This window comes from Anomaloglossus baeobatrachus, chromosome 9, assembly GCF_048569485.1.
Source record: "Anomaloglossus baeobatrachus isolate aAnoBae1 chromosome 9, aAnoBae1.hap1, whole genome shotgun sequence".
Classification (NCBI taxonomy): domain Eukaryota; kingdom Metazoa; phylum Chordata; class Amphibia; order Anura; family Aromobatidae; genus Anomaloglossus; species Anomaloglossus baeobatrachus.
In genome coordinates this window covers 50,101,873-50,114,796 of record NC_134361.1, presented here as the reverse complement: position 1 = coordinate 50,114,796, position 12,924 = coordinate 50,101,873, and the positions used below count along the sequence as shown (strand labels likewise).

General features: G+C 43.8%; 1 protein-coding gene across 4 annotated transcripts in view; it reads left to right on the top strand.

Moving 5' to 3' along the window:
- Positions 1 to 12,924, top strand: part of ZNF185 (zinc finger protein 185 with LIM domain) — a 161,384-nt gene that overhangs the window by 131,812 nt on the left and 16,648 nt on the right. For all 4 annotated transcript variants that reach the window (XM_075323700.1, XM_075323699.1, XM_075323698.1 and 1 more), the window contains 4 exons: positions 7,261 to 7,350; positions 7,737 to 7,841; positions 9,405 to 9,473; positions 11,652 to 11,735. In XM_075323700.1, the coding sequence (XP_075179815.1) occupies positions 7,261 to 7,350; positions 7,737 to 7,841; positions 9,405 to 9,473; positions 11,652 to 11,735 (348 nt within the window). The remainder of the gene's footprint in view (positions 1 to 7,260; positions 7,351 to 7,736; positions 7,842 to 9,404; positions 9,474 to 11,651; positions 11,736 to 12,924) is intronic.

Here is a 12,924-nt window from a genome sequence, read left to right as displayed (position 1 = left end):
TGACGGAGGCTTCAGATCTACAAATAGCTCTTCAGCCTCATTTGCATATCACCTCAAACTCTAATTTCCCAGTAACGGAGGAATGGTCTGGCCATGTAAAGGTATTGTTGGACTGGTCTTTTAAAGGGAACCTGTCACCAGGTATTTTCCTTATAAGCTGCAGCCACCATCAGTGAGCTCTTATATACAGCATTATAGAATACTGTATATAAGAGCCCAAGCTGCTCTGTATAACATCAAAATCATCTTTTATTCTAATCATTAGCAGGGTGGTCGGGTCCTATGGGTGTCACTGGTTTCAGGCCGGCGCTTTCTTTTCTCCCTCCTTTGCCACCCTCCTTCCCTGCTCTGTGTGGATGATGCATCCTATGTCATCTACAGAGATGCCTCCATTGTGCTCCTGCGCATGCGCACTTTTCTGCCCTGAAAAGTATTATAGTGCGCATGTGCGGGCGGTCTTTGACCTTTCCCTGCGCATTACAGTACTTTGCTGTGCACTCAGCATGGCAGATCAAAGTGCGCATGTGCAGGAGCGCAATGGATGATGTAGAATGCATCATCCATGCAGAGCAGGGAAGGAGGACGGCAATCGTAAGAAGAGAGGAGGCGCTGGACCAAGACCAGCGACACCCATCGGACCCAACTGCCCTACAGGTGAGTATAATAAAAGATGTTTTTATGTTCTACAGCGCGGCCTAGGCTCTTATATATGGTATTCTGGAATGCTGTATATAAGAGCTCACTGGTGGTGAGCGTAGCTTACAGGGGAAAAACCTGATGACAGGTCCCTTTTAAAGGGCTACATGCGTATATAGTTTACAGATTCCCTCTAACAAATGCAATGCTGCTCCATTTCTTGTCTATGGCACTGATGGAGATAGTTGAGTGCTGTCACACAGACCTGTTTTCTAGTGGATGGAGGTGTTCCCAGCAGACCCCAATGATTAGACATTTTATCATCTAACCTCTTAATTTTTTCATTCATGGTGGACATTTGGCATTAGGTGTTCTTCGTATAGATTACAGATGATCACAGATGACCACAGATGATCACAGATGACCACAGATTACAGATGATCAGTTAGGGATACTTTGCACGTTGCAACATAGCTACTGCGATATCGTCGGGGTCAAATCGAAAGTGCCGCACATCTGGCGCCGGTAACGATGTCGCAACGTGTAAAGCCTAGATGCGCCGATAAACGATCGCAAAAGCGTCGTAAATCGGTGATCTGTGTAGTGTTGGACATTTTCATAATGTCGCACCAATAGGACATACGATGTTGTTCCTCGTTCCTGCGGCAGCACACATCGCTTTGTGTGAAGCCGCAGGAGCGAGGAACATCTCCTTACCTGCCTCCACCGGCTATGCGGAAGGAAAGAGGTGGGCGGGATGTTTACGTCCCGTTCATCTCCGCCCCTCCGCTTTTATTGGCCGCCTGCCGTGTGACGTCGCTGTGACGCCGCACGACCCGCCCCCTTAGCAAGGAGGCTGTTCGCCGGCCAGAGCGAAGTCGCAGGGCAGGTAAGTGCGTGTGAAGCTGCCGTAGCGATAATGTTCGCTACGGCAGCTATTACAAGATATCACATGTGCGACGGGGACGGATACTATCGCGCTTGGCATCGCTAGCGATGTCGCAGTGTGCAAAGAACCCCTTAGACTCCCAGCAATGAGACCACCTGCGATTGTCCAATAGGGGAACCCCATTAATTAATTTTCTGTACAAACTTAGTAGCTCCGACACCTTCACTCCATGCACCCATACGCGATCAGCAGTGAAAGGTCATGTTCTCCGTTTACCAACAAAAATTCCTGTGTAACATTTTAACGAAGGGAGAAGTCTGACCCAAAGATAAGCGCCTGAAGGGAGTTGACTGGTTCCGCGGTAGAATATTACACATTTCTATCTGTGTGTGGCTCCCAGTTTGCACGTCTATGTGGGTTTTCAGCATTCCCGGCGTGCTTGGGGTTGGTGCAGGCCACTTTTTTTGATGGAGGCGGCTCCATTGGAGAACAGGTTCTACCAGCGCTCTCCGCTGTACGATATCTGGATGATTAATCACCCTGAGATTGTCGCTATGTGCACACTCAGCTGTATATAATAGAAATGTGAATTCTTTCTGCTGTAATAAAGGTGATGCCGCTTAGATCCCATTGTTTATAGTAACGTATAGACCTCCTCCTTTTATATAATGTATGGTGAAGCCTAATATTAAAGAGAACTTACCAGACACGTAATAGCAAGTTCTATGGATCTAGTAAATTCTTTCCATTCCTGAATCCAGATTATTCATAAAGAAGATCGTTATTAAAACCAAACTGTGCGTAAAAGAAACCCAGTTTGACTGCAGTTAAATGGCTTTAGTGCAAACTTTAGTCATCGTATAATAAAAATTCCACAATTTTCTAATATACTTTGTATGTTAGTCAGGATCGGGCAAACTGGGGCGAATGACTTCTCGGCACAGGTTTCACCATGTGACATTCTCAGTTCGGCGAAGGGTGTGACTCCGAGTATGAAGCGGGCTCAGGAGCTGAGCATGCTCCATACAGTGTGGGAACCGGCGTGTTATGCTCGCAGGGGGAGCTGGATCAAAGGTACCGTTCACTTGCCCGGGGGAGCGAACTGGACCGGCCGCCGAGTCTTCACAACTGCCACCGAGGTTGGCAGCTGGTAGAGGGCAGCTCCAGGAAATCTGCAGTACCCTGGCAGCTGCCACCACAGACACAGTACAGTCTCTGGAAGAAGCAAACACAGCAGCAAGCAGAGTAGTAGTGCCTTCCGGATGGATGGAGGATTGGATGGATGCGGCAGCAGCGGCCGGCGTGGATACTTGTGCAACACAGCTAGCGTAGGTGGTCGTAGCAGCAGCAGATAAGGAGTACATTTTTAACAGAGGTGCAGATCAGCAGCAGAATAAACACAATATCAGTAGTACCAGAAGCCTCACTGAAGACCTGAGAATTAGCAGCTAAACTAACTCGTTGCCCAGGCACTACCCTTAAGGGGAAAGTGCCTTAAATACCTGCAGCCTCTCAGCTGATCTGAAAGGCACTTCCGGGTTAGGGCACGCTGGCCTTTTAAGAAAGGGTGCGTGGCCGCATGTTTGTTCTTCGGGCAGAAGCAGGGAGCCTGTGATGTGTTCACAAATTCCGGGAGAGGGAGACAGCAGCATGGGCCAGACGGGTGAGATAGCCAATGTTCCCGTGCCGGGGGAGGGGGTCAGGACAGTGCAAGGATGCCGATGTGGGCGTTACATGGTAGTGTTATACAGCTGGCGCCAATTTTCATGGCTGGGTTCACACAAGAATACGGACACCGATGCCTGGTCATATGCTTATGAGCCTCAAAAGTTGCAAAAAGTAGTGGATGACTCCTAACTTTCTCAGGAATTCTAATCCATAGCCTAACAGTGATTTAAGCACAATACACAAAGAGTGTCAGCTCACCTTTGTCGCTTGGTCCTGGTCACGAATTTGCAGTATGGACACCTTGACGAGGCAAACAATTCATGGAACAAACAAATTCCAACACTGGAAGGATCGGACCAAGTAGAACTATTTCATAAAACTTTTATTCCTTCATTAAAATCGCCAAATAATTGGACATGTGGACATCAGATCTTGAGGAAAGGAAAAAACCCAACGCGTTTCAGCTTAGGACATAACCATGATTAAGGCCTAAGCCAAAACGCGTTGTTTTTTGTCCTTCCCTCACGATCAGATGTCCACTTGTCCAACCATTTGGCGATTTTAATGAAGGAATAAATGTGTTATGAAATAGGTCTACTTGGGCCGACCCTTCCAGCGCTGCAATTTGTTTGTTTGTTCCAGGAAAAGCGATTTAAAGACATAAACACAAATGTCTATTGTATTAAATACTTGCATTTTCTATGGAAAAGAAAACCCAACAACTGTGAAGCATTAACGCTAAGTCATGTCATTGCTCCATTGTTCCTGTCCCAATATTTATGAACAAATTGACAACCGGGTGTTATCATCCCTTTTGCCAAAAAGGTGTGTCCCACTCCCTACACGGTCTTGGAATGACACCATTGACAGTGTGAGTGTATCTAGGGATAAGTTTCCAAATGGTAACACCCATTTGTCAGTTTATTCATAAATAATCTAAAAAGAGGCTTCCAAATGGTAACACCCAGTTGACAGTTTATTCATAAATTATCTAGGGCCATGCTGCCAAATGATACTTTGATGTGATCGTTGGTTACATACATACATACATACAAACACATATACATACATACATACACACACATGCATACATACATACATACATACATACAAACACATATACATACATACATACACACACATGCATACATACATACATACAAACACATATACATACATACATACACATACATGCATACATGCATACATACATACATACATATATACACACATACACACATGCATGCATACATACACACACACACACACACACACACACATACACACACATACACACACATACACACACATACACACACATACACACATACACACACACACACATACAGACACACATACAGACACACATACACAACATACATACACTCAGCTTTATATATTAGATTGAGACATTTAATTAATGTTTTTCTCAGGAGTGGTTCAGTAATCTCCATTTTTTGTAAGGCAGCCGAGAGGTTAACATGGATTGGTCGGCGTGCTCGGTCTACCAGGATTGTGGAGCTTTCTCCAGCTTGTCAGAAGCGATTAGGAATATGTCCATTTTATACGTTTTCATTGTCTGTCCCGTTCTTTTACCTTGCGTGACCTCGATCACATCTGATGAATACAGAGAAAAGCGCGCGAATGATTGCATGACATTATTGCCGCCTCTCATCACTGTCTCCACGTATGAGCTCCAGTTATTGGAGGTGACGGCAGGGTGTACGGGCCACACTACACAATGCCTGATCGGCTTGGGAGATTCCAAAACAGGACTACTTTGTATGCAAACATGCACACAAGCAGGTTTTAACCGCATATAGAGGCAACATTTAGTTAGGGACCCCATAAATAAGAGATTACCGTGAAGTGGTTATGGGGCAGTAATGAATTGATCAATGCATTAGCTAAATATCTCTTTTTTCAAATAATCCTCAGCAGTTATGCAATATCACATTTCAATTTTTTCAATTTTTCATATGGCTAGTTGTATTTTTCATTCCTCATGTATTATAAAGCAGTTATGCTTGTTCATATTTCTCTGAATTTGGTGTGCAGCTTTCACTTCATATAGATTGTGTATTTTTTGGCTAGCACCCTGTTCACATTTACAATGGTGTTCCAGCAGTCTTTTTGATTGATGGCCATGAGAGCTGGTATTTTGAGAGGGTCCATTGTAAAAGAGGGGATTCACGAGCAAGAGGTTTTCTGAAAAAGGGAGTAATGCATGTCTCCGTCCTGAGACAGTGTCTTCTGGCCGGTGGCTTATCTATTTAGGAACAATTAATATGCAGCAATTACATTATATGATTATCTGAGCTAATTACATTCCAAACCGGAAAATTGACTTAATATAGCGGAGGAAACTGTCTTCAACGAGGCAAAGATTATATTCTGTATGTACAGGAAATATCTCACTGCGGCATTTTTATTATCAGAGTGTACTATACTTGTGCCTCGTTGTGCACCCCAGAGGAGAATGATTACATGTTAAAGTCATTAAATCATCATTGTCATTATAACGTGCATAGAACAAGAAAATATCAGAACTGTGTTATACATCTTCTTAGAGAAATCTGCTTCTTTCTCCACTTATTAGCCACTTCTTCCACTTCCTCCTGAATCCTAAACTGATCATTCACTCTGAAAAATGGCTCAAAATCATTTTCATCGAAGCAAAACAGACTACCAGCACAATGAAATGGCATGTTAGATGCCAAGGGGAGGGGTGAGGAATAGAGGAGCAAGGAGCACAGTGATAGACTAGGCACACACAGCTAGAGACACAGGCAGATTGTGCGGAAGATTTCAGCAAATGTATTTCTCTTTGGAGCTGGATTCACATCTACAAAGCTCAGTACTGCTGTACATGTCCTCTGTGCTGCTGCTGCTGCTTCTAATGTCCTACAGAAAACGAAGAGTAGGAGTTTATCATTGCATCTTAAAGTCATTAAATGGGCATTGTCATTAACATTTGCATAATACAATCAAACAGAATCGGACTGGCTACCGTAGGAACCTCCAGTAATACCAGTCCTGGCTGCGGTTACCTGAGTTGAACTCCGGAGGTCATGTAAGCTCTGAAGTGCAGCCTGGACTGAACATTGGGTTTGCAGGACTGAACCGCAAGCGCCGACTGATTCCACGGCGATTGTGGTTCAGTTCAAGTCACAGCTGCGGACAGGCTGGGTTCAACTTCGGAGCTCAGGTGACAGCTTTGAAGTTCAGCCCGGCCTGTCTGCAGCTGCCATGAACTTGAACCGCAATGGCCGGGGAATCAGTCAGCACTTGCAGTTCAGTCCTGAAAATCCCGAGTTCAGTCCAGGCTGAATTCTGGATGTCAGGTGAGAGCTACGGAGTTTAATCCAGGTAACCGCAGCCAGGATTGGTATTACTGGAGGTTCCTCCGGTAGCCAGACGGACACTGCAAGCAAGTATAAGAACTTTGTAATACTTCTTCTTAAATAAATCTGCTTTTTTTTCTCCACTTATGAGCCACTTCTTCCACTTCCTACTGAATCTTAAACTGATCTTTCACTCTGACAAATGGTTCAAATCCATCTTGATCAAAGCAAAACAGACAAACAGACTACCGGCACAATTAGGAGCCAGGTTAGATGCCTATTGAAACTTATAGGGGAAGGGTGAGGAAGAAAGGAGCAAGGTGCAAAGTGAGAGACACATGAAGATTGTGCTGCAGCTTTCAGCAAATATTCTGTATTTCTCTTTGGAGCCGGATTCACAGCTACAAAGCTCAGTACTGCCGTACAATGTCCTCTGCAGCTGCCTACAGAGAAAGAAGAGTAGGCGTCTATCTATATGTGTGTGCTGTGTATGGGAGACATCATGGCAGCTAAGCTACACCCACTAGCTCAGAGGCAACAGAAAAGTAGCCTATTCTGAAAAGTCTGTAGTCTGTAAGCCACAAGCTCCCTTTATTTTATTAACCTGTGTATGTATTAATGTTTTCGAATATTTTACTATTCTATTATTGACACATAATGATCATGTTGTATACCGCACCTTGAGTAGACGATGTCGGAATATATTTGTGTTCTTCAAATTAGATCCAGCTCACGTACAACGGTCACTACAACTCGCTCCACGGATCCTGTATACACAGAATATATGGACGACTCCAACAACAGATCCACACGGTAATTGGACAGAAAAGGAACCTCTTATTCATTTATAAAAACTAAAAAACTTAGAATTATTTTTTTTTTTTACATTTTTATTTAACTTTTTTGTTTTTTGCAACACATATCACCCAATGTTTGATGGTCAAGGAAAAGCAAAAATCGGTCATCCGCTGCACAGTGTCCCCCAAAATATAATAAATCCAGCAACCCAACCTCTCAATCTTTGATACCTTCCATCACCTATCTGCAGTCTTGTAATAAAGGAGCCATGCCGGTGTGAACAAAGTCTTATCTGTTAGGCTCTCTTGTATACGATTTCACTAAGAAATTATACAGACTGTGATGTTGTGTTTCCCAGTTTTCCTTGACTTCAGTCAACATTTCAATCTTGTTACTTCCAGGACTGTATCCAGCTCCAGAGAAAAGACCACCACAACCACCACCATGGAGACGAGATATGAGAATTCTTCATCTGACGCCAGCCAATATGATCCTCAGTCATCCAAGTAAGTTGCACTTCAACTTACACACAATAGACCTGCTCTGGTTCCTATAAACGGACTAAAGGGCACCAGACTGACATCAGCTGAACTTGTCGATATCTATCAAAGAGTTGGGACAACAGTCTAAAGTGAATGGTGGCCTCCTGACTTATGATGTTCGGGGAGATAAGGATCTGGTTTGTCCAATTTCGTAAAATTTATCAACACCAGAGACGAATGGCAGTGGCTCTTTCATAAAGAACACAAGGGCGCTCAACCAAGGGACGCCAGACTGACATCAGCTGAACTTGTCGAAATGAACAGGCTTGGCCAACAGTCTAAAGTGAATGGTGGCCTCCTGACTTATGATGTTGGGGGAGATAAGGATCTGGTGCATCTAATTTCGTAAAGTTCACCAACACCAGAGAAGTCTGGCCAAAGTGAATGGTGACCTCCTTAATGATGATGTTGGGGGGAGATAAGGATCTGGTGTGTCCAATTTTGCAAAATTCACCGATTGCAGAGAAGTCTGGCCAAAGTGAATATGGGGCCTACGGACTGATGATGTTGAGGGAGATAAGGATCTAGCCTGTCCAGTTTCATAAAATTCACCAACACCAGAGAAGTCTGGCAGCAGCTCTCCCATAGAGAACACAAGAGTGCTCATTCTAGGGATGCTAGACTGACATCAGCTGAACTTGTCGATATCAACGGGTTTGGCCAACAGTCTAAAGTGAATGGTGGCCTCCTGACTTATGATGTTCGGGTAGATAAGGATCTGGTGTGTCCAATTTCGTAAAATTCACCAACACAAGAGAAGTCTGGCCAAAGTGAATAGGTGGCCTCCTGACTGTTGATGTTGGGCGAGATAAGGATATGGTGTGTCCAATTTTGCAAAATTCAGCAACACCAGAGAAGTCTGGCAGCAAATTTCTCATAGAGAACACAAGAGTGCTCATCCTAGGGATGCTAGATTCACATCAGCTGAACTTGTTGATATCAACTGGCTTGGCCAACAGTGTAAAGTGACTGGTGGCCTCTTGATTTATGATGTTGGCTGAGATAAGGATTTAGTGTGTCCAATTTAATAAAATTCACCAACACCAGAGAAGTCTGGCCAAAGTGAATAGGGGACCTCCTGACTGATGATGTTGGGAGATCTGGTGTGTCCAATTTTGCAAAATTCATCAATACCAGAGAAGTCTGGCAGCAAATTTCTCGTAGAGAACACAGGAGCCCTCATCCAAAGTGAACACTCCTGTCTAATGAGGATTCAGGAGAGAAAGCTGCCGGCTGAAACAATCGGCCAAACCATCATTTTGTCGTCAGCTATATATTGTGTATGGGGCCCTTAATTCTGCCCACACATGTGATACAAAAGGACCGAAATCTTTCAATGTGTCCATTTTGGCCAGGCATCGTTTTAAGATTATACATAAAGTACCTTCAGCAATGCACAACAGTTGTCTGCTAAAAATGTGATCTGTCCAGTTGTCCAAGCTGTAAATATATCTGGTACATTGTCAGTCTTTGTACATTTTTAGTCTTATTTGCTGTTTTATTCTCTTTTCTCTCTTTTTTTTTTAGCAAAGGCGTGCTGTTTGTAAAGGAATATGTAAACTCAAGAGATAGTATGAAATCTCCAACCGCCTCCGGGTAAAGCTTTAAGTGTAGTTTTCATGTGATACTGTGAGATTTATATGCAAATGTTAAATATCTATAAGGTATGTGTATATGTATATTTTTCGTGGCTTTGTGTGATTTTATGTATGATCCTTAGCATTGATACCAAATATCAGAACAAAGCGGCCTGTAGCTCTGCCCTATACAATTTGGTGAGGCTGAGCAGCAGTACCAGCCACCGCTATATACTTATCATTGCAAGCATTGCTAGACACACAATTCTGCTGATGAAGGTGGGGAACAGGTTATACCCCCACTAATCACATATTGATGGCCTACAATATATAGGGGAATGCATGTTGTTTGCCTGACTTCAGACTCACCTATACACATGCATGCTCAGTTTATCTGGATGTGCATGTGTTCTCAATGAGAAGGGGAATACAGTATGTGTCAGACACCTCCACTGAGCTATGTCAACCACATATCCAAAAGAATTTCAGTGGGTCCCATCTAAATCAGGAGGTAAAGCAGCCCTTAAGGGTACTTTACACGCTGCGATATCGGTACCGATATCACTAGCGATCGTACCCGCCCCCGTCGGTTGTGCGACACGGGCAAATCGCTACCCGTGGCGCACAACATCGCTTACACCCATCACACGGACTTACCTTCCCTGCGCCATCGCTGTGGCCGGCGATCCGCCTCCTTTCTAAGGACGACGTCACACGGCAGCCGTCCAATAGCAGAGGAGGGGCGGAGATGAGCGTCAGGAACATGCCGCCCACCTCCTTCCTTCCTCATTGCCGGTGGACGCAGGTAAGGTGATGTTCCTTGTTCCTGCGGTGTCACACACAGCGATGTATGCTGCCACAGGAATGACGAACAACATCGTACCTGCAGCAGCAACGATATTAAGGAAATGAACTACGTGTCAACGAGCAACGATTTTTCACGTTTTTGCGCTTGTTGATCGTCGCTCATTGGTGTCACACGCTGCGATGTCGCTAACGGCGCCGGATGTGCATCACTAACGACGTGACCCCGACGATATATAGTTAGCGATGTCGCAGCGTGTAAAGCACCCTTTAGTCTAATGTGTGTGGTCATTTTTAGAATAAGACATCAATGTCTATGTGAGGAGCTGTGTTCAGATTAAAGACTATTGGACCAATGGGCATAGAGCATGGTCCACTACTCTTAGGGATGTAGACTTTTTCCAGCACATAGCACAGGTTACGTCGATATCATTGTTGTTTTCATTGTGTTTTATTAGATATTTTCTTGCTTGTTAGTTTAAGGTGCACAGAAGGCCAGGCATGGGATTGGTAATTAAAGTCCACAGAAGGCCAGGCATAGTATTAGTAATTAAGGTGCACAGAAGGCCAGGCATGGGATTAGTAATTAAGGTGCACAGAAGGCCAGGCATAGTATTAGTAATTAAGGTGCACAGAAGGCCAGGCATGGGATTGGTAATTAAGGTGCACAGAAGGCCAAGCATGGGATTGGTAATCAAGGTCCACAGAAGGCCAGCCATGGGATTATTAATTAAGATGCACAGAAGGTCAGGCACAGGATTGGTAATTAAGGTGCACAGAAGGTCATAGATTGGTAACATTGGAGTAAACAATTATTCCATTACTCTAATCTCATTTTGGCCATCTACCCAGAGTTGCTGTAAGACCATGGACAGAAGAATAATAATTGCATCGTTAACCTGCCTAAGTGATTAGTAAAACCCAAAATGTCAGATCCTCACAGTCTACATAGAAAAAACCCTTCAAAGAGGACCTGTCACTTGTCTTAAAAATGTAATATTTTTCCCCTATTATAAATACCTCTGTTTAGGTGAATCTGGCATTTTTTTTTTTAATTTCTTCCTGCGCCTCTCCATTCCTGAAATACGGCTCCATCTATGGTTTTGAGTCAAGTGGGTGTTGTACCAAGCTCCTCCCTAGAGGAGTCTTCTAGATGACCACGCCCACTTAGGAAACGAGACTGGATTTATGTATAGGGAAAACTTGTCATATCTCAGGAATGAAGAGGTGCAGGAACAAAAGAAAATCATCCCCAGATTTAGGAGAACAACGACATTTACACCAGGTAAAATAAAGAACATATTTATGGGAATAAAAAGTCCCCTTTAAATTATAATGGGGCAAGTATGCTGTAGAGGACTAATAGTAATGATACATATTTTTTTCTTGACAGGAGCTTTCCAGATTACTCGGATGATAGGGAGACTTTGTCCTACAGCAGCAGCTCCAGTTATTTGTACAGCAGCCCACCGGAGAGGTAAGGGGGGTCCGGACACACATGGAGACATACGTCACCTGCTCTTTACCTACCTGAATGCATGTGTTTTTCCAGTGAGGGTGTACTTTATTTGTGTGTGGGGCCACATCAGTTCTCTGTATATAAATTAGGTTATATAATATATTATGTTATTGATTACTTTTTACATAAAACAATGTATTCTTTATTGGATATTATCCAAATGTCATCAGCGTTGGCCGCAGCCATCTGAGATATCTACATGTAATTGTAACACGCTCTGTCTCTTTATGACCCAGATTTTCAGTTTCCTTCACTAAAATATTAATATGTCAGTCAAACTAAGCAAAAAAAACCCCATCCTAAAATGAAATGTCAGCGTTGTCTCTCTGTGTGATCCGGCACAGATATCAAGAGAGACGTTTTTCGCTTTGATGGATATAGTCAGGATCGGTCGGTTCACAGTTGAAGTTAAAAATGCAAATAAACTGGGAATGTGATTTTGGTTTGGAGTTGTAGAGATTTTTTTCTTTACTTCCCTCCAGTATCTGCTAGCTGAGATCCCCTGTGGTGTAGAATTGAGGGGTTCACTCTCCCAGCAGCCCCCTCCTCCGCCACCACCATCGAAACTACGGCGATTTTGTGGGTTTTCGAATTTGTCTGGAGCTTATATTGATGACAGTAACAGATATAATGTCACAGATAACATAGGGTAGACCAACACAAGGTGGAGATGGCTGCAGCCTATGTACAACCTAAGGAGCTGCATAAAGGTCCAGTGGGTAAAGGGGCACTACTATTAAAAAGCCAGCAAGCAGTGGCGTAACTAGAGTTTGATGGGCTCGATGCAAAATTTGGACCTGGGCCCCCCCCCAGTTTTTCTATGTTCTGCTATGCATCTTTCCTTCAGAACCCAGCTTTTCCATGCTCTGCTATACATCTTTCCCTCATCACAGAGCTTTTCCATGCTCTGGTATACATCTTTTCCTCAGTGGCCAGCTTTACTATGCTGTGCTATACATCTTTCCCTCAGCACCTAGCTTTCCCATGCTCTGTTATACATTTTTCCATCATCTCCCAGCTTTTCCATGCATCTTTTCCTCAGCACCCAGCTTTCCCATTCTCTACTATACATCTTTCCCTCATCGGGCAGTTTTTCCATGCTCTGGTATACATCTTTTCCTCAGTAGCCGGCATTCCCATGCTCTGC